The sequence below is a fragment of the Belonocnema kinseyi genome, chromosome 1 (genome assembly GCF_010883055.1).
Source record: "Belonocnema kinseyi isolate 2016_QV_RU_SX_M_011 chromosome 1, B_treatae_v1, whole genome shotgun sequence".
NCBI classification, from domain to species: Eukaryota; Metazoa; Arthropoda; class Insecta; order Hymenoptera; family Cynipidae; genus Belonocnema; species Belonocnema kinseyi.
In genome coordinates, this window is record NC_046657.1 from 114,103,917 (window position 1) to 114,127,881 (window position 23,965).

At 24.7% G+C, this 23,965-nt stretch overlaps 1 protein-coding gene across 6 annotated transcripts in view; it reads right to left on the minus strand.

The window, feature by feature from the left end:
- Window positions 1-1,055: 1,055 nt before the first annotated feature.
- LOC117173971 overlaps window positions 1,056-23,965 on the minus strand; it is a 34,213-nt gene continuing 11,303 nt past the window's right edge. For all 6 annotated transcript variants that reach the window (XM_033362672.1, XM_033362636.1, XM_033362646.1 and 3 more), the window contains exons 5-8: window positions 16,087-16,305; window positions 8,202-8,462; window positions 7,896-8,102; window positions 1,056-1,784 (exon numbers count right to left, since the gene is read on the minus strand). In XM_033362672.1, the coding sequence (XP_033218563.1) occupies window positions 1,452-1,784; window positions 7,896-8,102; window positions 8,202-8,462; window positions 16,087-16,305 (1,020 nt within the window). In that variant the 3' untranslated portion in view covers window positions 1,056-1,451. The remainder of the gene's footprint in view (window positions 1,785-7,895; window positions 8,103-8,201; window positions 8,463-16,086; window positions 16,306-23,965) is intronic.

Below are 23,965 nucleotides of genomic sequence, written 5' to 3' on the forward strand. Positions count from 1 at the left end.
AAAATTCAACTATTTTGCACAACATTTACTTTTTGTATAAAAATCATATTTTGGCGTTGAAAAATTAACTAAAATCTTTTTTGGTCGATGATTCAACTTTTTTTTCTGGAAACTTGTCTTTTTTATCTTAAAAATTTATCTATTTTTGTAGAAATTGAATCTTTCTTCGATAAAAATTTACTTCTTGTTTAAAATTCATATTTTGGTGTTCAAAAGTCAATCTAAAATATTTTTTGGATGAAAATTAAAAAAAAAATTTAACCTATCTTTTTGATTTAAACATTCATCTGTTTTAGTAAAAATGTACTCTGTCTTAAAAAAGTTAAAAGTTCAATTACTTTGTTGACAATTTTTTCCTACGGAATATTTTTTTTGTTGTTTAAAAATGATTTTTTCCTGAAAATTTATATTTTCTAGTAGATAATTTAATATTTGTACAGAAAATTCATCTCGTGGCCCGGAGGTTCAACAATTTAGGTGACATTTTTTTATTTCATGCCTGAAAAATCTTTATTTGACGGAAATTAGTCTTTTTGCTATTAAAATTCATTAGTTTTGGACAAAATTTCATCTTTTTTAATTGAAATAAGTACTACACTTTTTTCTTGAAAATTCATCTTCTATGACAGAACAGTATTTTCAATAACTAAGATTTGAAAATTTTTAATTTGTATCTGAAATATTGTTTTATTCCGTTTATAATAAATCCCATGCAAAAAATATGATATTGAAATGTTGACATTCAAGTGTTAATGGTCAGGGAACATGAACATTTGGTCAAAGAAAAATCAGAGAACTTTGAAATTGAAATTTTCAGTTTCATTTTCAATTTTCATTTTCAGTAAGAAAGAGTGAGGGGGGGGGGGTAGAAATATTTTGTTACGGTTCGTTACAGGGGAAATGGGGTTCTTGAAGAGTTCCTATAAACCGTTACATAATTTAAGTACGATCCCTAAATTAATTTAGGTTCCGTCTCTTAATTTTTTGACCTATTTTATTTCTTTTGAACACTTTGTGAACCGTTTCAAGGATAGTCTAAATAAAACATCTGAAAATAACTTCTCCAGTAAAATATTCTGCAGACGTACTGCATTTTTACAATAAATCTCTTTATTAATAAACATTACTTACTAATAACAAACAGCCTATCATAAATCGCAAGGAGCAAATTCCCTTACCTAAAATCACGGATCAACTCGAATAGTTCGTGGGCGAAACAAACAATCGTAAAAATATCTTTTGAAACAAAGTCGTGCCCACTAAAAATGTCCATTTTCTTTCAACTAATACAACAAAATAGTAATCTAGTGTAATATTCTCATCGGCTCATCAGTTCTGGTTCCAAATTATAAACAAAAGTAACAGAAACTGTTTTCATTATTCAATACTAACTGAAAATAACTGACTGCATCCACATTTTATTCCCGAAAAGAAGAAATCTTACTTTAAGATTATTCCTTGGGGAGAATATTCAGCGATTCCATCATATGGATGATACTTTTGTAATTAAGTAACTCATTTCGGATAAGTTCTCCACTGCTTTCGGCGAAGATGGCTGCTGAAAAGAAGATGCACTGTTGTTTGAAAATGGTGCAGAAGTTTATACCAAAAATCCAGTGAACTGCTATCAGAAGGACAATTGCTTCGGCAGCAAGGGCGGTGAAAACAGGTACGTCGTCCACGTAGCATGTTATCGTCAAGTCCGGCGATTTCGGATTTCCTATCGCTACTAACTGTGGGACCCTCGTTTTACTCAGGGTAACACTTTCGGCTGGTGTATCTTTCTGAAAAATCAATAAAAGTCACACGCTCAGATCAACCCCATGCATACGAATGGAGGCATCAAAAATGTGTAACCCTCAAACGGTACACTGGTGCGAATTCGCACCCCAAGTTTTTTCATTTTGTTGGCATTTACGCAAACACAACTGCAGCGGATTATCCTCATATATATTAAATATATATGCTAAATATGTGCGATATATGCTAGTTGTTTATTATATGTTCAATATATTAAATAATTCATATTAACATTGCAAACAAACCGATTCGCACCAGTATACCGTTTCCGTATGCTCGGTTTGTAGTGTACCGTTTTAGGGTTAATAAATCAATTTTATATATTTTAAGTGGTTCCCATACAAGCAAGAATAGTTCCTCTTCTAAAAATTCCTTAATTAATAATAATTTAATCGTGACACTTAGGAATTATAATTAAATATTTCTACCCAAAGTAGCACTAAATTCACGCGCGCAAACCGCATGTTCACGTCCCTGGATTTTTATTTTACAATATTTAAAACAAAGTTCTTGAAAGTGCATAATGACAAATTCTCGAATATTATGAGTTCTAAAAATGTTTGAAACGAAACCTTTTAATTGTAAAATATATAAATATATATTAATAAAATATATATTATATAAATTAGAAACTAACATGCATTGCCTTTGACAAATATGTTTTTTGTATCAACTAATGTTTACCCATTGTCTTGACACTTTTTTTTAGAAAGATGTTATAATATTGTACAAATATTTGACGCCAATTTCAAAGATATGGATTGAAATTGAGAATTTTAAATTGCACTTTTTTTTAATTTCTAAGAAGTAAAATGTTATTATATATAGTTTTAAGTTATATTTTAAAAATCTAAAGAATTTCAAGATATTTCATTTTAACCATTTTTAGAACTCTCAATATTCGAAAATTTGTCATTATGCATTTTAAAATAGTTTGTTTTTGATATTATAAAAGAAACGGTTGCATTTGGAACAGAAAAATTAATTTTTTACCAAAAGAGAAGACAAATTTTTACAAAATAAATTTGTTTAATCAAATATAAATTTTCTACTAAATGGTTGAATTTTTGAACCCAAAGTACGAATTTTCCACAAAACAGTGAAATTTTCAATCAATAATTTAAATATTTAACGACATATACAGATTTTTAGGTAAAAAAAATTAATTTTTAACAAAAAAGAAGCAAACGAATTTTAGGTACTTTAAATCAACTAAAAAGCCGACCTTTAAGAAGAATATGTCAAATTTCAACCACGGACCTTAATTTTCAAACTAAAAAGATGAATTTTCAACAATAAATGTAATAGATGATATTTCAACAACAAAATATTGTAAGGAGAAATTAAAAACAGCTGGATTTATCCAACAAGATATCCTACAAACGGTGAAATTTCTACAGTAAGAGATGATATTTTAAAACAAAAAGATTCAACAAAATAGTTTAAATTTTTAATCCAGAAAAATCGTTAACCAAGAAAAATAAATTTCAATAAATTTGTTGAATTTTCAAGTCAAAAAGACGAATTTTCAACAAAACAGTTACATTTTTAAACAGCAAGTATAATTTTTTAAACAAAATTGTTGAATTTTAAAGAAAATAATTTGATTTTGAACGAAAAAATAAAGTTTTTAACCGAAAATACTATTTATACTAGTTTTGGCCTTTGAAGGGAATCAGAGGCCCATAATTTATTTCGACACCAAAACTACCTGAATTCTTTGATTAGAACGTCCACCCTGTTTAAGTAAAAGTTTAGTGCAATTTTGAGCAAAAATATTTCATTTTACTTCTAAATATCACGATTTAATTACTAATAATTAAGGAAATTTTAGAAGAGGGAATATTCTTCATTGTATGGGAACGAATTAAAATATCTAAAATTTATTTATTAATTTTTTAAATGTTTTTCGGGCTTTTTTGTATTGTCATGAATATATTTTGAACGACATAAGTATCCTGGAATTGGAATGATCGGAATGAATAACGTGCAAATAGCTCATTTTTCAACCAAATAAATTTATTTCTAACCTAAAAGATCAATTTTCAACTGAAATGATGAATATTTAAGTAGAATACTTCAATTTTCAACCAAAAAGAAGAATTTTTAAATAAGGAGAAATCATTTTCTACCAAAAAAGTAGATTTTTGAACAACATGCATGAATTGTCATCGAAATAAATATATTTTCAATTTAGAAAGACCAACTTACATCCAAATTGTTGAAATTTGAACTAGTAAAGGTCAACTTTTCACCCAAATTAGTAATATTTTCGCTTGGAATAGTTAAATTTTTAGTTACAAAAATTGATTTTTAAGAAACTAGTTACATTTTTAGAAAGATATGAATTTTCAATTAAAATTATGAATCTTCCAACAATAAAATTAATTTTTAACAAAAGAGTTCAGCTTTTAACCGCAAGTAGTTGAATTTTTAAGGAAAAAAGGTGTATTCTTAACGAAAAATATTTTTAAAAAAATTGTATTATAATTTAGAAATATTTCCTTTTCGAAATACTACTTCTATGCAAAAAACTGATTGAAGCGCTCTCTTTTCTTTTAACTTCGGAAGAAGGAACTTTTAAATTGTGACGAATTGTGACTTGGAACAGGGATTTCTTTTAAACTATATATAAATATATATTTTTAGAGGGCGGAAATGTTTAGATGAATTAATAAAAAATTATATTATAAGGCTAATTTATAATGTTTAAATATTATTGCTATTATTATTAGTTCAGTAATATTAAAAATCAATGTTTGAAATTTGCAACAATTACAATTGTTTATACAAATTAAATTACATGTTTTGATGCATTTTTTTGGATTACTAATTTCAGCAGATCTTATTGTTACTGAAAATAACGCTCTTTCTTTTATATTTATAAAAAGTATCAAGTTTTTAATGAATTTTAGTATTTTTGATATAAATAACCATGCAAAGACAGGCCTACGTGAACGGAGTGCCATCTATTGGACTTATTTGAACTACTATGGCCACACAGATTGCAAACAGGATTTAATGTCTTTGGTCAAGTACCACGATCAATTATCTACAATTCTATATCATTTGGAGCAGTGTGGAGTGATTTTTGCGGTCACAAAAGTCAATTTTTGCTATTTCTCAAAATGGTGGTCCTAAGTCGGCCTTCACCTAGTACTGAGCCCCCAATGCGCGTCGAAGCGTAAGGGGGCCACGTTTTGGTTTCTTATGTTTAAAATTGCGTCACATCAATGAGAAAAAAACAGAAAATAAAAGGACATCTACCAGATAGAAGCAAAATTCAGTCAAAACGCAACAATGCTAAAAAACCAACAATAGACGAGTAAAATGTAATTGTAACACAGCAAAATAAAATAACACACACATAACAAAAGCATAAAAAAATGTGCCGACTCAGGACCACTAGGAATGTTTACACATTTCACGCTATTACGCACACGAAACAAATCCGAATGAAAAATCGACTTTACCAGGCGAAAGCACACAGAACACAGAAACCCAATGCACTAAATCGATTGAACTTTTCAAAATATTTACACACCTGTAGTTGCTTCACAAGAATGGAAATTACGTAAATTATGTCTAGGTCTACCAGCCTGTTATACGACAAAATAATTAAGCCGACACCTGCGCCATCTTTGAGAAACGCGATAGCGCCGGCTCAACCCACAGTGCCGACTTAGGACCACTCTCCCCTATTCAAAAGAATTAAATCAAATTCAATTGAATTCAGAAGAATAGAATTGAATTCAAAAGAATCATGAGACATCAGAAAATGTACGTGAATTTAAAAAAATTCGAGTGAATTGCAAAACCAAATAAACTCAAGTATACTCAAATCCTGGAAAAAAATTCGATGACAATTCCAGATTTTTTTTCCATGTACTATTTTTCATAGTATTTAGAAAGTGATGTTTATATATTTTTTTTAACATAATCTTTTTTTCAGTAATTGTAAATATCTAATTTTGTCATAATAATACTTCATATGTAAAATTAATTTTTATTTCATTTGTGGAAGTAACTTTATTGAAGGATAAATGAATTTTCTACCAAAAAAAAGATTAATTTTCATCGAAATAATTGAAGTTTCAACTAAAAAAAATACCAATTTAATTTTTTTTTTTTAAGCTTCAACAAAAGAGTTACGTCTTCGACAAAGTGATCAATTTTCTACTGGAATAGTTGAATTTTAAACTAAACAGATTAATTTTCAACAAAGCATATTAATTTTCGATTAAAAAAAGGCGAATATTCACAAAAATACATGAATTTTCAATTTAAAAAAATATAAAATTTCAACCAAACATTCAATAGTTACATATTCAGTTGAAAAAATACAATTTTCAACAATAGAGACTAATATTCCACTACTAGAAAAAGATGCGCTTTTAACCAAAAATGGAATAGATAAGTTTTTAGTTGAAAAAAAATTAATTTAAAAACAAAACGAATTTTCAACATCATAGTTTCATTTTCCAATAAAAGGGTAAATTTTCAACTAAAATTATAAATAGTATACTCGATTAGTTAAATTCTAAACCATATAGATCAATTTTCAACACGGAACATTAATTTTCGATAAAAAAAAAGCGAATTTTCATCACAATGCATAAATTTCCAAGAACAAAAGATAAACTTTCAATCAAAAATTGAACTTTTAAATTTTCCGTTAGAAAAAAAACACTTTTCGAAAAAGAGACGAATTTTTAACTGGATTAGTTAAACTGGCAGTTTAATAGCATAATGCAATAGATGACTTTTCAAATGTAAAATTCATTTTTTTGGTTTAAAATTCAACTATTTCTGTTAAGAATTTATAATTTTAGTTCAAAATTCATTACTTTGTTTGAAGACGTAACTATTTTTTTCAAAGTTATTTTTTTTTTGTTGAAAGTTATTTGATTCGTAAAGTCATTTTTTAACTGAAAATTAAACTTATACGAATTGAATGTTCTATAATTTTAGATCAAAATTCATATTTTTCGACAAAAGTTAAACTTCTTGATTGAAAATTCAGCTCGTTGGTCAAAAATGAAATTATTCAACTTAAACATTCATAGTTTTAGTTCAAAATTCATCTGTTTTATTGAACATTCATTTTTTAACTTGAAATTTAATTATTAACGTTTTGGATGACAATTTACCTTTTTTAGTAAAAATAAATTTTTTATTCAACTATTTCAGTTGAAGATTCATCATTTTCGTTGAAAATTCATTTTTCTAGTTAAAAATTCAACCATTCCAGTTAAATCTTTACAATTTTAGTTCAAAATTCATCACTTTCTTTGAAAACGTAACTTTTTTTTCTTAGGTTTTTTTTATTATTTTTGAAAGTTATGTTATTTGTAAAGTGTTTTTTTAACTGAAAATTTAACATATTCAAATTAGTTATTCCACAATTTTATATAAAATTTCATTTCTTTGGTTGAACAATGATCTTTTTTATTTGAAAATTCATATTTTTCAGTAGAAATTAATCTTCTTGATTGAAAATTCAGCTCGTTGGTCAAAAATTAAATTGTTCTAGTTAAAAACTCATCTTTTTGTTTGAAAATACAACTATTTTTTTTAAGTTAGTTCTTTTTTGTCGAAAGTCATTTTTTAACTGAAAATTAAACTTATTCCAATTGAATATTCCATAGTTTTAGTTAAAAATCCATCTGTTTGGTTGAAAATTAATTTTTTTAACTTAAAATTTAATTATTTATGTTTGGTTAAATTTAGTTGAAAATTCATTTTTCTGGTTTAAAATTCAACTATTCCAGTTGAAGATTAATCATTTTAGTTAAAAATTGATCATTTATGTTGAAAATTGAACTATTTACCTGAAAATCCGTTTTTCTTTGTTGATAAATTAATTTTTTCCTTTTTTTGTGAAAAATTAATATTTTCTAGTAAAAAATTTAAGTATTTGTTTCAAAATCAATTAACTTTGTATGAATTAAAATAAATATTTGCCTTTAGCGGCAAATATAAATACGTTACTTTTAGTGAACAAGGAAAATTGAAAAACTTGACCTGGAAAAACCGGAAAATGACCAGGAATTTGAAATTAAAGAAGTGCATTTTGAGTAAAACTAGAAACATACCGGATAAACTCTGAGTAAACATTTGCCAACCCTCCCTTTTAAATGACTTGGTAGCTTGAGTAGAAGGTCAACACTCAAAATATTCTCATCTGCATATTCTAATTCGGGAAACCACTTGGCTTTCTTGATTCTTTCCAATGCTTCTCTCCAATTACTCATCAGCTTCCAGTGAGGAATATTCACCAACTGACCAAATTCCCACAACAACTGTAATATAAAAATAAAAATAAACAAATGTAAAAACTATCTACATAGAACTATTCAATGGCTCATGAGTTAATTAGAAAAGTTTTTTCGAAAACACACCATATCTTTGCTTTGTAAAGAAGAATATTTTGCTAAAAACTCGGATGCTGTTAGTTTTGGTGCTTCCTGTTTTCTGTCAACTCGAGTTTTGTTCAGCATCTCCTTAACATCAGTAAAAATAGAGTCACTCTTGGTATCAATGATACTCGTTGTGTCCAATTCGCTTATCATTTGGGCACATTGTTTATTTCTTGCCTCGATTTTTCTCGTAGCCCTTCTTCGATTCTTGAGGCAAGCCCTGATACTGTTTTCCACACTCGTCTTCAATTACATAAAATACCAGTTAAAGCAAAATTAGGAAATACGAGGTATAATTTCCAGTAACTTATATTACTAGTACACTGTTGAGTATCTTGTTAATTCCAACATAAATTATAAAAGTAAAAATTTACTATTATTTTTTAAGTTCTTTTAAATTTGTTACCACTATTTATTTTTGTCCTGACAAGTTATACATTCAGTAAAAAATAATCCAAAATATTCCTCAAAATACGATAACTGATTAATATTTTAATGTCCCGCATTTTGGAAAAATTGTTGGCGAAGTTGCCTGAACCGGGACGAGCTATCGCTGACTGTCTCAGTTTTGGACACTTGAACGTGAGTTGCGAAATTGCGTTTCCATTACTGAAACGGTCACTTTCACCGTGTTTTTAATTAAATGTCGCAGTATTATTTTACTGATATATTAAAAATATTATTTACAAAACAAAACATTGACGTTTAATTGATTATTTATTCTAAAAAAGTTGTTCGACGTAGTTTATTGAAACCTCCAATTCTAATCTCAAAGTTTCCCAACTGCTTAGGTAAGTAATGTAATATTGGGAATAGCTGTCTACCATTTCGCCACATGGTGCCGAAAAATGGAACTAGAAGGAGTAGGTACAATTTTAAGCATGTATTTTAATTTTTGCATAAAAGTGTTTTTACGACTGTTTTGTGAAGTATAAAACAATGATTGGATACTAAAAACAAATATTCATAAAAAACAAATCGTTTTAGATACAATTTCCATTATATACAGTGAAAAACCCATTTTTGTGAAATATATTTTTAAAAAATAGAATTATTTGATGTGAGTTTCGCAGTAAAGTAAGCTCAAATAAACTTTAATTAATGTATATAGCGACAAATTTTATCCATATTATGCCAAGAATACGAATAATAGACGACTCGAATTTGAATACGAATTCTAACCTAACTTTTAGATCAGATTTTGAAATAGTAAATATTTCATGTATAAATTAACAAACATTTACTTTGAGTTTATTTTTGCTTCAAAATAAGTCAATTTAAGTTTATAATATTTTGAAAATCACAATAAAAAAACAATAATAATATGTAAATTCCATCTAAAACCCTTTTTTTCTGATAAAGACTTATTTTTCTTATCCAATAAATACTTTATAATGCACAAGGAATTGTTAAGACACTTTTGTACATAAATTAAAATGCATCTTCAAAATTGTGCCTATTATTTCTAGTTCTAATTTTTGTGACCAGGTGGCATATCGCAGTTTAACCATTCCCAATAGTATCTAATAAATTTAATTTTTAAACAAAAATTAGTAAGTGTGCATTAAAATTAAATATTATAGATTTATATGAAATATTAATAAGATTAATATTATCGATTTACTTTTTAATATAAATTAAGTAAATTAACTTTTCTGTTGAAAATTTATATTTTCCAATTAAAAATATAACTGTTTTGAAGCAAACTCATCTTTTTTACTTGAAAATTCAACAGTTTGGTTAATTTTTTTTATTTCCTGACTGACATTTTTTTATTAACATTTGAGCTATTCTCTTGAAAATTCGTCTTTTTAGTTCGAAAACGTATCTTTTCAATTATAAATTTCATCTTTCTTGATCAAAAATGCAACTGTGGATGAAAATTATTCTGTTTAGGTTGAGGCTTCAGCTGTTTGATTGAAAATTCGTTTTTTTTTTTAATTAATTCGTCTGCTTTCAATATGTAATTAAAATCCTTGCTGGTTAAAATATCAACTATTATATTTTTTAATCAAAATCTAACTATTTTGGTTAACCTAATACTTCAATTTTCGAACAAATCATTGAATTCTTAAATAAAAAAGACTGATTTTCTACCAAAAAAGTTTAATTCTTTTTAAAAAATATAATAGTTGATATTTCAAGCGAAAAATATTTTAATTATAAATTAAACATGACATGATTTTTTTAAATAAATAAGATTTTTGATTAAAAAAAGAAAAATATTTTAACCAAATTTATTAATTTTCTACCTAAATAATATCATTTTTAACAAAACAGTTGCATTTTTCTCAAAGAAAAATGTAATTTATAATTAAAATGACAAATTTTTGAACCAAAAAGACAATTTGAAATATTAATCAAAACAAATTTTTCAGTCAATAAAATTTTCAACCCAATAATAAAATTTGTAACCCAAAAATAATTTAAATTATTTCAATACATTTTTCAATTTATGTATTAACATGAATTAACATGCATTCTAATTCGAAATTTACTACCGAACAGTTTCACTCGCAAGTAAATCGATAATATTAATCTATAATATTAAATTTTAATACATAATTACTCATTTTATTTAAAAAATTTAATTTATTAGTTATTATTAAATTACTTAGCCACTTATTATAACGGTTTTTGTACAAACAATTCCAATTCCACACTTTAAAATTGTGTTTATGTGGGTTAGCTTTTCCTAACTGTCCCAGGAATGGTCAGTTTACCTTACATATTCTTTAGAAAAAAGCTCGGTTCATCTTCCAAAATTTCCTTAGAAATTTTAGAGAAAAATCTAATATGATTTGAGAACGTTGTATATGATAAGTGTTCTAAAAATCTAAAGATTTTATGTATGCTTTGAGAATTTACAGAGCATTTGTAATGATTTTGAATTAGAATATGAAAAATCGTATTTTCTATCTTTATAAATAATAATTACATTATTTAAATTTTTCGGGAAAATCCATCGCTTAAAATTGGAAAGTGCGCATAATTTAAATGGTAAAAGAAGCCAAAGTAATAGAAAACATATTATTCGCATTAAAAAGTGCCTTATGCAGGTTTCTTACAATATCTCAATTTCTAAATTCTTCTAGGTATAAAACCAATCATACACCTAAAATATTAATAATATTAGTGCAAAAAAAGTAATTTCTTTCTAAATACACACAAGAAATGAATTATTTTTACTAAAATGAATCTTCAACCAGAAATGTGAATTTTTAACCCAAAAGATTAATTTTCTACCAAAAAAGGCTCATTTTGAATAAAACAGACGAATTTTCATCTAAGAAATATCACTGTTCAACCAAAATTAGAATAGTTAAAATGGTAGAAAAAAAAATTATCAACCAAAAACTTCATAAAGAGAAAAAAATGATCTGTTAAACAAAAATAGAAGAATTAAATTTTCAGTTAAAGTGATCAGTTTTCAAAAAAATTAATTCTCAACAAAATAATTCAATTTTAAACCAAAAATATGAATTTTCCACCAAAAAAGATACAGTTTCAATTAAATATATTTTTAACTAAAGAAGATTCATTTTCAGCAAAGTGAATTAATTTTCAACTAAAAATATAAATTTTCAAACAAAAATGAAATAGATGCATTTTTAGCTTATAAAATTAATCTTAAACTAAGAAGGAACGAATTTTCAACTAATTAAATTAATTTTTAATCACAATAATGAATCGTCAACCAAATATATGTTTTTTTTTGGGCAAAATAATGGAGTATTCAACCCAAAAGATGAATTTTCTATTTAAAAAAACAAACGAAATTCTGACTGCAGATTTTTTTTTCAACCAAAGAAATTAATTCTCCCACAAAAAATGAAATAGTTCAAGTGAATTTTCGACTAAAATAATAAATCTTCAAATAAAAAAAATCAATTTTCACCCAAATACACGAATTTTCAACTAAAAATAAGATGCTTAAATTTTCAGTTAGTAAACGAAATTTTCAAACAAAAAAGAAACGAATTTTCAACAAAATAGTTAAATTTTCAACCATAGAACTTAATTTTTAACCAAAAAGATGAAGTTTCAACTAATGAGAGTACTCTTCTACCAAAAAAATGGATTTTCATCAAATAACTGAATTTACACCTAAAACCGATAAATTTCTAACAAAAAATATATTAATTACATTTTTCATGAAAAAAACTTAATTTTCAAAAAAATCAATGTAAATTTTTAATGAAATAGTATAATTTTTCAATCAAGAAGAATAAATTTCTATCAAAAAGTTAAATCATCAACAAAAAATAAAAGTTATATTTTCAATTTAAAAAAATAATTTTTAATCAAAAATATCAATTTTCAACCTATAAGATGAATGTTTTACCAAAAGAAACAAATTTTGAACGAAGTACAAGAATTTTCAACACAATACTTGAATTTTTTAAGAAATTTTCAACCAAAAAAAGGAGTTAAACACAAAGAAGTTTAAATATTCTCCCACAAATTCGAATTTTCAATAAAACATGAATTTCAAATTGAATATTTGATTATTCAACTTAAGATAAATTTTGAATCAAATATATACGAGTTCAATTTTCAGTTAAAACAATTTTCAAAAAAATAATTAAATTTTGAACAACAACAAAAAAAGGTTTGTCAACTAAAACGATAAATTATTGACCAAATAAATTTTGAACAAAGTAGTTCCACTTCCAGCTAAGCATTTGAATTTTCAACCAAATAGGATGAATTCTTAACGAAAAACGTGATATTTCAACCAAAAATGATTTTAATTTTATACCCAAAATAGTCAAATTCAACCAAAAAAGATGAATTTTCAGCAAAATAGTTTGAATCCACAACCAAAAAAGATTAATCTTCAACCAAATAGTTGAGTTTTTCAGCATAATAATAAAATTAGCTTCAAATTTATTTTTTCGAAAATTCCCTTACTTTATCAGTTTTCGAGTTTAAATGCTGAACATACTCTCGAGAGAATTTTATCAAAATAAATTCTTAAAATTTAAAAACTCTATATATAATTTACAAGAGTTTCTTCCTTAGAACTAGAAAATTCCAGTAAATTCAATATAAATGACACAATTTTTTTTATTTGCTTAAAATTCTTAATAATTAACAGATTCTGCAATGCAACATTTTATTTAAAAATATTTAACTATTTTATGTTCCATTGAACAATTATCTTCCTCAGTTGAAAATTCAACTACTCAGGGGGAAATTTAACTGTTAGATTGAAAATTCATTAAAAAATTTATCATTTGCTCGAAAATTTATATATTATGTTAACACTTAATCTGTTTGGTTCATTCATCATTTTAGTTTAAAATTATTTTTCTTTTGTTATAAATTTAACTTTGTTGGCGAAAATTCATTTTCTTTATTGATAATTAATTTTTCTAACTAAAAATTTAACAATATCATTTTTTTTCAACAAATTTTCTTTTTTTGGTAGACATTTAATTATTTTTATTGAAAATGTATCCGTTTGATTGAAAATTTAACGATTTTGTTGAAAATTGATCTAAAAATTTGTCTTTGTAGAAAATTCGTCTTTTGGGTTCGAAAACTCAACTATTTGGTTAAAAATTCATTTTTTTGGTTGATGCTTTATCATTTTAGTTTAAAATTAATTTCTTTGGTTATACAATTTAACTATTTTGTTGAAAATTAGTTTTATTTTGTTAAAAATGTTTTTTTTTTAACTGAAAACTCAACTGTTTTGTTGAAAATTCCTCTTTTTAGTTTGAAAATTAGTCTTTTTTGGTTAAGAATTCAAATAATTTGTTGAAAAATAAAATATTTTTTAGTGAAAATATCAACTATTACACTTTTTGTTGAGAATTCATTTTTTTCCTCGAAGATTTACCACTTTTATTAAAAATTTCCTTTTTTTAGGTTGAGAATTAATTATTTTAACTGAAAATGCAATTCTGTAATTCTGTAATTTTTGGTTTAAAAATTATTTTGTTGAGTTTAAATGATGTTCCCTTATAAAATTATGTTTGAATTTGGCAACTTTATTTCCTTTGAGTTTCTCAAATTAGCCAATCAGCATTGAGAAAAAGCGACAATGATCTATTTATAGAGAAGAAATTCAATAATAACAATATTAATAATAAAACAATACAATTTTTTTTAGTTTTGAATTTAAATTTTAAAATAAACATCATAACGAAAATAATTATCTAAAACATAAATTGTTTAAAATATCTTATATTCTTCAATATCCTGTTTAATAATCACAAATAAAAAAATCCTTCATTTTTTTCGGACATAAGTCGTCTTCGTGAAATAATTTTGAATATTTTAAAACTTTTGCAAAGTCTTTAAGATCCTTGAAATCTTGAAATCTTTGTGCATTTGTTGAAATCTTTTGAAGTATTTCAAAACTTTCTGAAATTTTTTAATTTCGATTAAATTTTTTAAAAATCTATTAGAATATTTCCGAGATCTTTCTTTATTCTTTGTTTGTGCACTCTCTTGTGTTTGTATGGAATAATTATAATCTTGTTAAATTTTCTCAAATTTGATGAAACCTTTTGAAATCGTAAAAAATTTTTGGAAAGTTTTGAAATCGTTAAATTCTTTTAAATATTTGTGAAATCTTTTGTATTCGTTTCAAATTTCTGAAATATTTAGAAATCTTTGAAAATATAATATTAATTAATTAATCTACTATTATTTAAGTTTTTTCTGAATGCAAAATCTTTCTTTAATCTTTTTTGATGAAATCTTTTGTGTTCGTTCGAAATACTTTAAAATCTTTTCAAATTTGTTGAAACCTTTTAAAATCGTTTAAAATATTTATGAAATTTTTGAAATATTTGTGAAATCTTTCTGAAATCTTTTGTATTAATTTAAAATAATTAAAATAATTGAATTTTTCGTGAAATGTGTTGAAATATTTTTAAAAATCTGCATTCGTTTAAAATCTTTTGAAATCATATAAATCTGGTTTCATTTAAAATCATTAAAATATTTGAATTCTTTGTGAAATCTTTTGAAAACTTAAAAAACAATTGAATTCGTTTAAAATCTTCTGAAATCTTATAAATTTGGTTCGCTGTACCCTTTTTGAAATCTTTAAAATCCTTGAAATCTGTTTAAAGTTGTAAAATCTTTGTTAAATGTTCGAAAACTTTCTCAAATTTTTTAATCTAGTGTACATGCCTTTTTGAAATTTTTGAAATCCTTGAAATCTTTTTGGAATCTTTTAAAATATTTGTGAAATCTTTTGAAATCTTCTAAAATGTTTTAGAATCTTTTTAAATAGTTTTATATGCTTTTAGTCGTTTGAAATCTGTTGCACTGTACCCTTTTTAAAATCTTTGAAATCCTTTAAATGTTCTGAAAGCCTTAAAATCTTTACCAAATCGGGGTGTGCACGCCACTTTCTAATCTTTGAAATACGTGAATTCTTTCTGTTTATTCTAATTCTGAAACTGAATTAACATTGAGATTTTCAACTTACAATAAATTTATACTTTAACATTCTATTAGGTTCATTGCAATCTATAAAAAAATTGGTACAGCCTAAAAAAATTGCCTTGAAGTTTCTTTATTTATTCCGCAATGAACAAAAGATCAATATATATTTTGACAAATAACAAATTTTTCAGTAGCAAGATTTTTCTAAACGAGATGTGTCTGTCATAATAGACTAAAAAATTTAAATTAATCTTCGCGTTTCAATAAGAATAACTTTTAAGACAAAAAAAACGTACTCCAAGTTTCTCGTAAAAAATTCAAGGTTTCCAAGATTTAAAAAAAAATTCGAGGAGAATTCTAGGTTTTCAAGATCTCTGGAAGCTCTGTTTAATAATAATTCAGGGGAATGTGAAATCTTTATTGTCAATCACATTGAAAATGAGATAATTTTACTTACATGCAGCGAGCCAAACCGACCATTGAACATAGGATATTTTTGTACAAACAAAACCGCAATGTGTTTCACGTAAATAGGTGCTGTCATATCTGCTTCTTCCATTTCATGACACACTTGTCTAAGCATAGCATTTTTGTCGTTTTGTGTCACACTACCGTCATTCAATCGGGCTTGCAACGTCTTTCCCCACGAGTCTGGAATGCAGGCTCGTAACTTCTCCTGCGGAGAAATTATATCAGTAGACATTCTCATTTTGTTTGCCTATAGATCTGCGGCTAAAAAGTGATAGGAAAACTCAGGGTGGCCGTTTAAATCGAAGAAAAAAATTCCCGGTTATTTTCCGGTTCGCAAACATTTTCCACGGCCAATGAAATTTAAAAAATCAAACTATATTCTGAACATTTTTCCATATAAAGTAATAAACAACAAATTAAAGCATTCAAAGTGGAACAATTGAAACCTCAACTTTTAAAATTGAAGTTTAAAAGTTTTTCAATTCGAAAATTGTGTATTCAAATGCTCAAAAATTTACACGTGCCAAATGGAAGGTATGAACACTTTTAAATTAAAAAATGTTAAATAAAATGCAAATAAACTGCACATTTTAGACCTCTTATAAATTATAGAGTTTAAAGATTCAGATTAAGTTCCAAAAATATAAATCAACGTTAACATTTTCAATAGTCTAAATTAACGAATCAAGCACTTAACTTTAAAAATGTTCAAAATTATATTATTTTTAGTAATTTTAAGCTGTACACTTTAAAAATTGAAAAATAATTTTTTTGACTTAACAGTTCTTAAATTAGAAGATAAATTATTTTTATTGTAAATAGTCTAGACAGCCTTTAAAAGCTTTAAAATTTCATTTCAAAATCTTCAGAAATCTAGAAGTGGTTTAAAATTTTTCCAAATTCAAAATAATTTTTGAATTTTTTTTCGGAACTTTTAAATATATTTCAAAATCAATTGAATTTTTCCATAACTTTTAGAAAAACTGCAAATAAAAAATATATTTTGAATTTTTATATAATAATAGAGCACTTATTATTTGTAAAAATATTAGATTAATTTTAAGAGAGATTTAGAAGCTTTAAAAAGATTCGAATTCAATTTAGAACTTGAAATAATTTGAAATACTTACAGCCCAATTTAAAATAAAATGTAGACTTTTGCAGATTTCAAACAAAAAATTTATAATTTTTTTAAGATTTGTGAAAGACTACAGAAGAATAAAAATTTTCTTAAGATTCTTAAGAAAATTGAAAACGATTTTTCAATTTGAAAAATTATGGAAAATTTTAAAGATTTTTTTTTAATTTGCAGGATTTTCAAAAATTGTAGGAAAATTTCTATTAATTTTAAAATATATTTAGAAGTTCTAAAAAAAATGTAACACTAAAAGTTTAAAAGTTCTTCGAAAATCTAAAGATTCAAAGCTTTCTACCTAAAACAATGCAGTTTCAAATTGTTTTCCTTTAAATATTTGGTTTTAACTTACTCATCTTAAATGAACAGTGAAATATTCCTAAATAATAAATACTTATTCTTTTTCTACATTAAGAAATTTCAAATTAAATGGGATAAAAATTAAATAATTTAGACTCAAAATATTTTTAATTTAATAAAAACCTTTAATTATGACTATATTATTATGGATTTATTTTTAAGTTGAAAATAGTAAAACGTACGTTTACATTTTTTAATGGTTAAAAAAAGACATAAGCCGTAAATAAAAAAAAACTTTTGACGTTGTTGTTTAACTTTTAACCCAAGTAATTGAATTATCAATTTAAAAAATTATTTTGTTACAAAACAGTTAACATTTCTACCAAAGAGATGAGTTTTCAACTAAAAATATAAATCTTCAAGAAAAAATTATTTGCAAACAAAGTAATAAAACCAAATGTTTTAAACAAAATAGTTGAATACTTAAGCAAAGAAGACTAATTTTTAAGGGAAAAGTTGCGTTTTCATAAAAAATTATATTTCTACTAAAACAGATGAATTTTTCAATCAAAAAGATAAAATTTCAAAGCATAGCTGAATTTTCTGTTCAAAAAGATTTCAATTGAGTTTTCACGTTCAAAACATGAATTTTTAAACAAGAAATAAGTTTTTACGAAAAACATTGAATTTTTAATCCAAAAAGACGAATTTAATTTCTATTAAGAAAGATGAAATTTGTGCTAAAACAGATGAATTCTTAATAAAAAATGATTTTTTTTTGAAGAGTTGAACTTTCATCTAGAAAAGATTTTAGTTCACTTTTCAACACCAAAACATCAAACTTAAACAAAAAGTAAATTTTCTATGAAATAGTTAAAATTCTAACAAAACAGTTGAATTTTCAAACAAAAAGTATAACTTCTTAACAAAGCTGTTGAATTTTTAACCAAATAGTTGCATTTTTTCCAAGAAAGGTGTAATTACTGCTAAAGCTGGTGAATTTTAAAATTAAAAAGGAAAACTTTCAAAAAAGGGTTAAATTTTCAACCGAACAGTTGCAATTTTATTCAAGAAAGATTAAATTTCTTCTAAAACAGATGAATTAAAAAAAACTGAAAAAATATAAAAAATTTGTATCCAAGGAAAATTCCAGTTGAGTTTTTAACAACAAATAAAGAATTGTGAAGAATAAGTTCATTTTCTGCTAAATAGTTGAATGTAAAATTTTCAACCAAACCGTTGCATTTTTGTCCAAGAAAAATTAAAATTGTACTATAACAGGTGAAGTTTTTAGCCAAATAGACAAAGTTTCAAAAAAAAGAGTTGAATTTTCATCCAAAAAGATTTCAACTGACTTTTCAACACAAAAAGAGGAATTTTAAACAAAAAGTAAATTTTCTAGGAAATAATTTAATTTTCAACATAAAAGTTGCATTTTTTCCAAGAAAGATGCACAATTTTTCATAGTTAAGAGCCATTGCAGTAATTCGCATTTTTTTAAACAATCGACTCAGAATATACATACAGTTTTCCGAGTTTGTTATAAATAATGTTGATTTAGAAATCTTTCAAAAATTATATTACATGACATTCTTACAAACAGAATAATTGTATTTCTAGTTTAAAAAAAATAATAATTAAAAAAAAAAAAATAACTCAAAAGTTCCTACCAATATGAAAAATTTTTAACTAAAGTAATAAATCTCCAAATGGAATATGTGAATTTTAAATCAAAAAGATTAATTTTTATCTAAGAAAGATAAAATATGAACCAAAGATCAGCCAAAGAGTTGCATTTCAAACTAAAATAATTGAATATTTAAATGGAAGTAACATTTTCAGTTTAAAAAAAAAAATTAATTTCAACATCAAAAAATTGGAAAAAATTTAATTAAAGATTAATTTTCAACCAAAAAAGACGATAAAAAAAAGACATACATTTTTTAACCAAATAGTTGCATTTTGAACTGGAATAGTTGAATTTTAAGCAAAAATGATTAATTACCGATTAAAAAAGATAAATTTTCAATCAAAAATCGATTAAAATTTTCAGTTAAAAAAAAGAAATGTTTAATCGTAGGGCTGAAATTTCAACTACAATAATAGAATATTCGAATGAAATAGTAACAATATCATTTAAAAAAAAAAAATTTAATGCAAAAAATACTAATTTTCAAAAAAATAGTTATATTTTCAAACAAAGTGGTGAATTTTTAACCAAAATGATGAATCTTCAATCTTTGTTCCATCTTTAAAATCTATCTGAAATTTTGTGACATAATAGAAGTCTTTATGAAAATTTTTTTAATTCATCCGAAATGTTTGCGACATATTTTTAATCCTTGTGAAATCTTTAAGAAGCCATTGCAATCTTTGTCAAATTTTTGCGAAATATTTGATAATATTTGTGAATTTATTTTAATCTTTTTGAAATCTTTCTGAAATATTTGCAAATTAACATTTTTTTAAATATGTGGGAAATAATTGAAGCTTTTGTAAAGTATTTCAAATCTATCCGAAATCTTTGCAAAATATTTCAAATCCTTGTGAAATGTTAAAAAAATCATTTAAATCGTTCTGAAATCACTGTAAATATTTGAAATATTTAAGAAATATATTTGGCAATATTTGTGAAATTATTGAAATATTTGGAAATATTTTTTAAAAATTTTGGTAATATTTGTGAAATCATTGAAAGTTTTGTGAAGTCTTTCAAATCTATTCAAAATCTTTTTCAAATATTTGAAAAATCATTAAAATCGTTCTGAAATATTTAAAACATTTAAAAAATATATTTGGCAATATTTGTGAAATTATTGAAATATTTGGGAAATCTTTGGAAAGATTTGACACATTTTTTAAATATTTAGTAACATTTGTGAAATTATTGGAATCATTGGAAAATTGTTGAAATTATTGTGCATTTTTTTTAATATATCTGAAATCTTTGTGAAATTTAAAAAAATCATTACGTTTTTTTAAATCATTACACTTTAAAAAATTATTCATAATATTTGTTAAATTATTGAAATCTTTGCGAAATATTGGAAATTTTTGTGAAATCTCTAGAAAGTTATCGAAATTTTTATAAAATCTTTTAAATTTATCCGAAATCTTGGCGAAACCAGTGAAATGTTTGGGCAATCTTTGAAATCTTTGTGAAATCTTTAGCAATATGAACTTTATACCTGTGTTTATTATTTATCATTTACTATTTAGTGTTTGCTTATCATTTATGTTCAATTTTTACATAATATAGAATTCAGCTAATAGAGATAATTATAATAAAACTGTCGAAAACATGCTCATCAACAAGGATAATTTATATAAAAAGATTTAAACTAGCCTTGTTCCAAAAATAGAAGTAAAATGCAATGATAAAGGTATTCGATGAGAGAAAAAAGATTCATAAATGAACAAACTGCGTATAAATTAAAACCACATAATAGTACTCTAGCTAAAGCTTATTCCCTTCCAAAAGTGCACAAACCAAATTTGAAATAGAGATCATAATAAAAAATAAAAATCCAACTAAAATAACGAAAAATGAATTTTTAGTCGCTACTAGCACTGTTTTCAGTAACATGGATTTCTCTTTTAAAGGGAAATATTATAAACAATTAAATGGTTGTCCTATGGGTTCACCATTGTCGCCTATAGTTTAAAATTTGGTTTTAGAAAATGCGGAAACAAAAGATTTAATAACATTGAATTTTAAACCTATTTTATATAAAAGGTATGTCCCAATATTTTTATAATTTCACAAATATTGCCAAATATATTTTTTAAATATTTCAAATATTTATAAAGATTTCAGAATGATTTCAATTATTTTTCAAACATTTCACAAGGATTTAAAATATTTTGCAAAGATGTCGGATAGATTTGAAAGACTTCACAAAAGCTTAAATGATTTCCCACATATTTTTATAATTTAAAAAACTTCCAAATATTTCAGAAAGATTTCAAAAAGATTAAAATAAATTAACGAATATTATAAAATATTTAGCAGAGATTTCTAGAAATTTCACAAAGATTTGACAAAGGTTGCAGTGGTTTTTCAAAGATTTCATAAAGATTTCACGAAGATTAAAAATATGTCGCAAACATTTTGAATGGATTAAAAAAGTGTTTACAAAGACTTCTATTATGTCACAAAAATTTCCGATAGATTTCAAAGATGGAACAAAGAAAGAATTGAAATATTTTAAGTATCCATCCTAGCTATGTCCGGGATTTTTTTTTAAGTTAAGGAATTTTTTCGAGAGCATACTTTTTTTTGTTATTCCAATATAAAATTAAATGACAATGATTCTTCATTCGTACAGTATTTAACTATTTTGTTGAAAATTCTTTCTTTTTTTTTGCATAAAATTAATTTTTGTTACTTAAATCTTACTATTCTATTTTAGATGGTAAATTTGTCGTTTTTAGTTGAAAATTGATGTAGCTGGTTGAAAATTCATCTTCTTGCTTGATAATTCAACAGTTTTCTTGCAATTTTTCCTCTTTGACTACAAATGTTGTCTTTTTGGAAAAATGAACCCATTTTGAAAAGTTGTCTTTAATGAATTCAACTGTTTTCAATTTAAAAAATCTCTTTTGGTTCGAATATTAAATACTTCGTTTTTCGTTCAAAATTCATCTTTTTGAAATAGAAAATGTAATTACTCGATTGAAAATTAAATTCTTCTGTTCAAAGGTAATTTTTTGGGTTAAAGAATTATTATTTCAATTGACAATTCATTTATTTTGGTTGAACATTAATTTATTGAACAAGAAATGTAACTTTTCAGTTTTTGGTTGAAAAATCATCTTTTTTAGTTAAAAATTCAGATTTTTTGTTGGAACCTTGATTTTTTAAATTTAAAATTAAGCTATTCCAGTCGAAAATGCATAATTTTGAATGAAAAATCATAATTTTGTTTAAAGATATTTTTTTTTACTAAAAATTTAATTGTTCCATTTGTGGCTGAAAATTGGTATTTTTATTAGATTCAGCAAATAGAATTTCGTTCAAATTAAAATCACTTTAGTTCAAAATAATTGTCCGCTTCCTTCAATAAATAGTATTATTCGAGAACGAATTCATGAAATCTATAATGGTTCCAGTAAAAAAAAGAACTGGGTTAACACGTACAAAAAATCGGATTTAAAAGTTAAGTTACCGTATATGTTCAAGGAATCTGAAAGGTTGACAAGATCGTTAAAAAAATTCAACATAAATTTTTATTTTAGTAAACAAAACACTCTTAAAAAAAGGTTTACTTAATGAAAAAGATATTGAACTCAAACCATTATTTTATTTTTGATATTAACAATATTAGAATTCTTGCTAGAGAAAAAAATACATATAAAAAATGAATAATAGAATCCATTTTTATAAACAAACGTCACAATATTTCGATTAAATTACATATATAAATTATAAATGTCAACAAAATATATCAAAGTATTATGAAATAAACAAAACCGCGCTTTCCTCATTTGCGGTTCTTTTGAAATGACACCTTTATTCTGTATTAATGAATTTACCGCCTTAATGTATGTCCCAGTATTATTTTTTTTAAATTGACTCTTAACTATTGACATGATGTTTGACTCCAAAATTTAATATTCCTGTTTTTTACAAGAAAATAAGCACATGTATTTTTATTTCCTTTACTGCTTTTAAAACAAATTTTGTTTGTAATTACATATAAAAGATGATCATTATTTATATAATATTTATTTATATTCTCTGAAAAAAGGCATGCAATGATAGCCGAAACGTCAGAATTTTAATAAGCCAACTTTCCAGTAATTTCGTTTTTATTCTTTTAATTTAATGACGACCGTATCTAAAATTAAGTAAATAGGGCTGTTTCCAAAGTCAGCCATCATTTTTCCAATAAATGGATCTTATAGTATATAAAATTCTAATTATAAAAACGGCCATAAAATATTCTTTACATATTGTTTACTATTTTTAATTTAATGTTAAATATGAATTTTCTGTCAGGATATCGATTGGAGGGCCCCTTTGACGTCAAAGGGGTCGGATTTTCCACCAATCACAGCTCACGTGTCAGTGATTCTCAAATATCTTTTTCTGTGTCGATGTTTTTTTTGGTTATGTGCACATCGAAAATTGAAGTCGCAAAATATTGTTTAAAAAACATAAACATTGGAAAAACATTTAAAACCAAAACTTTTGTATAAAGAATTAATTTGAAAAGTACTTAAATGTAGTCATGTTTACTGAAACAATTCGTAAATGTGTACGATTTTGAAATGTGTTAATAATTGCACTTACTGTTTTCCTTCAAGAGACTATTGACTCTTAAACCAAATATTACGAGGGTAGTTCAATAAGTCCTTAGAATGACCAACAGATGGCGCGCGAATCGCTCCAAATCATCTGTTTTCAGTCAGCACCACTCCCGACTAG